Here is a 1882-nt window from a genome sequence, read left to right on the forward strand (position 1 = left end):
TTCGCACGACCACGACGTCTTAATCCTAAACAATTAGTAATCGCAAAGAAGGAATTTCAAATTATGATGGAGCGGGGTATTTGTCGCCCCAGTAAATCTAATTGGTCGAATCCTTTGCACATGGTGCCAAAACCGAATGGAGATTTTCGACCAACGGGTGACTATAGGGCAGTGTTTCTCAACCTTTTTGGCACAATGGACCACTTTAAAAATTTTAAGTATGTCACGGACCCCTCTGTGAAAAAAACATTGCTTAAACATCATTTATTACAAAATACATTTTGTTTTATTATTTAATTATTTTAATATTTTTATTTCAATAGTATAAAAAACTTGAAGAAATAAAAATTTTTAATGTGAAGGCTGTTGCTGCTTTTCCTTGATTAACAGATTGAATTGAGGGATGGTTTTCGACAAAGCAACGCGCATATCATGTTCGACTTTCAGTCGATTTCGATGTTTTGTTTTTATTGTGACAAGTGTGGAAAATCCTGCTTCGCAAGGATATACTGTAGCAAACGGAATAATGGCTGCCATAGCTCGCTTTGCAAGCAATGGGTAGGCTTCTCTTAAAGAAGACCAAAACTCTCCAAGAGTTTTTGAATCGAAATCCATTTTTAACAAGGAATTTGCTTTCAAATCAATTATCTCATCTTTGGCAAGGTTCATGTCATCGATACAGTCAATATCACAAAGAAAAGGATTACGAATCCACAACTCATCTTTTATATTTATTCCATCCCAATTGAAATATTTTTCAAATGAAACTTGAAGTACTTCCAGGTGTTCACAGATTTCATTTTTCAAGTTATTCAATAACAAACTATCTTGCTGAGATCCATTTTCAAAAAGCACTTCGTCCAACATTTGAAAGGTTGCATACATCCCATTTTGAATTCTAATTTTCCAAACTGACATTTTCAATAAAAATGCCTGTAGTTTCTCAGTGGCATCCATAATTGTTGTATCAGGCCCTTGAATTGAAAGACATATATCGTTCATGTGGTTAAAAATGTCTGCCAGGTAAGCCAATTTCCATATAAAATCTTTTTTCTTGAAATATTCGAAGAGTGAGTTATCTTTTTCTTCTAAAAAAAGTGATACTTCTGTCTTCAACATGAAAATTCGTTTCAAAACCTGCCCTCGTGACAGCCAGCGCACTTCCGTGTGGTACAGAAGTACCTCATGTTCTGCGTTCATTTCTTGACACAGTGTTTTAAAAAGACAATGATTAAGAGCTCTACTTCTAATAAAATTCACAGTTTTAATAACTATTGACAATACTTCTTTTAAGCTGGTTGGAAGAGTTTTTGTAGCCAGTGCATGTCTATGTAAAAAAACAATATGTAACAATAACATTAGGAGCCTCTTTTTTTACCAAATGGGCAAAACCAGATTTATTGCCAAGCATCGCAGGTGCTCTATCCGTACAAAGTGAATGAAGTTTTTGTTTCCAGTCGAAGTCGTGTTCGAAAAAGAAAACATTTAAAATCGCTAAAACATCAACTGCCTTTGTAGTTTGCAAAAGAGGCTCACAAAATAAGAGTTCTTCTTTGATAGTATCAGCAAACACGTAACGAACAAAAACAAGAAGTTGACTACAATTCGAGATGTCTGTAGTTTCATCCAGTTGCATACTAAAGGGAAATGGCGATGCTTTCATTTCATCGATGATGTTTCAAGATATTGCAAGAAATTTCAACTATTCTTGAATGTAACACATCCTTGGACAATGGAATAGCCTCAAGTTTTTTTCTCTGTTCCAGTCCACAAACTAATTCAACCATTTCCAGCGTACATGGCTTAATTAATGTCTCTCTAGTATGCGGTTTCTTACTTTTGGCAATATGATATACAACTCTGAAAGATGCCTCACCAAAGG

The 1882-nt window shown here is 35.0% G+C and overlaps 1 protein-coding gene across 1 annotated transcript; it reads right to left on the reverse strand.

The window, feature by feature from the left end:
- Positions 1–351: 351 nt before the first annotated feature.
- On the reverse strand, positions 352–1200 carry LOC122273838 (protein FAM200C). Its single transcript, XM_071176913.1, has one exon. The coding sequence runs from the start codon at positions 1198–1200 to the stop codon at positions 352–354; it is 849 nt and encodes a 282-aa protein (XP_071033014.1).
- Between the last annotated feature and the right edge of the window lie 682 nt (positions 1201–1882).

Source organism: Parasteatoda tepidariorum, unplaced genomic scaffold (assembly GCF_043381705.1).
Source record: "Parasteatoda tepidariorum isolate YZ-2023 unplaced genomic scaffold, CAS_Ptep_4.0 HiC_scaffold_4042, whole genome shotgun sequence".
Classification (NCBI taxonomy): Eukaryota; Metazoa; Arthropoda; class Arachnida; order Araneae; family Theridiidae; genus Parasteatoda; species Parasteatoda tepidariorum.

Bases quoted from the DNA above. Each gene is read 5' to 3' on its own strand.
- LOC122273838 (XM_071176913.1), bottom strand. From the start codon at position 1,200: ATGAACGCAGAACATGAGGTACTTCTGTACCACACGGAAGTGCGCTGG.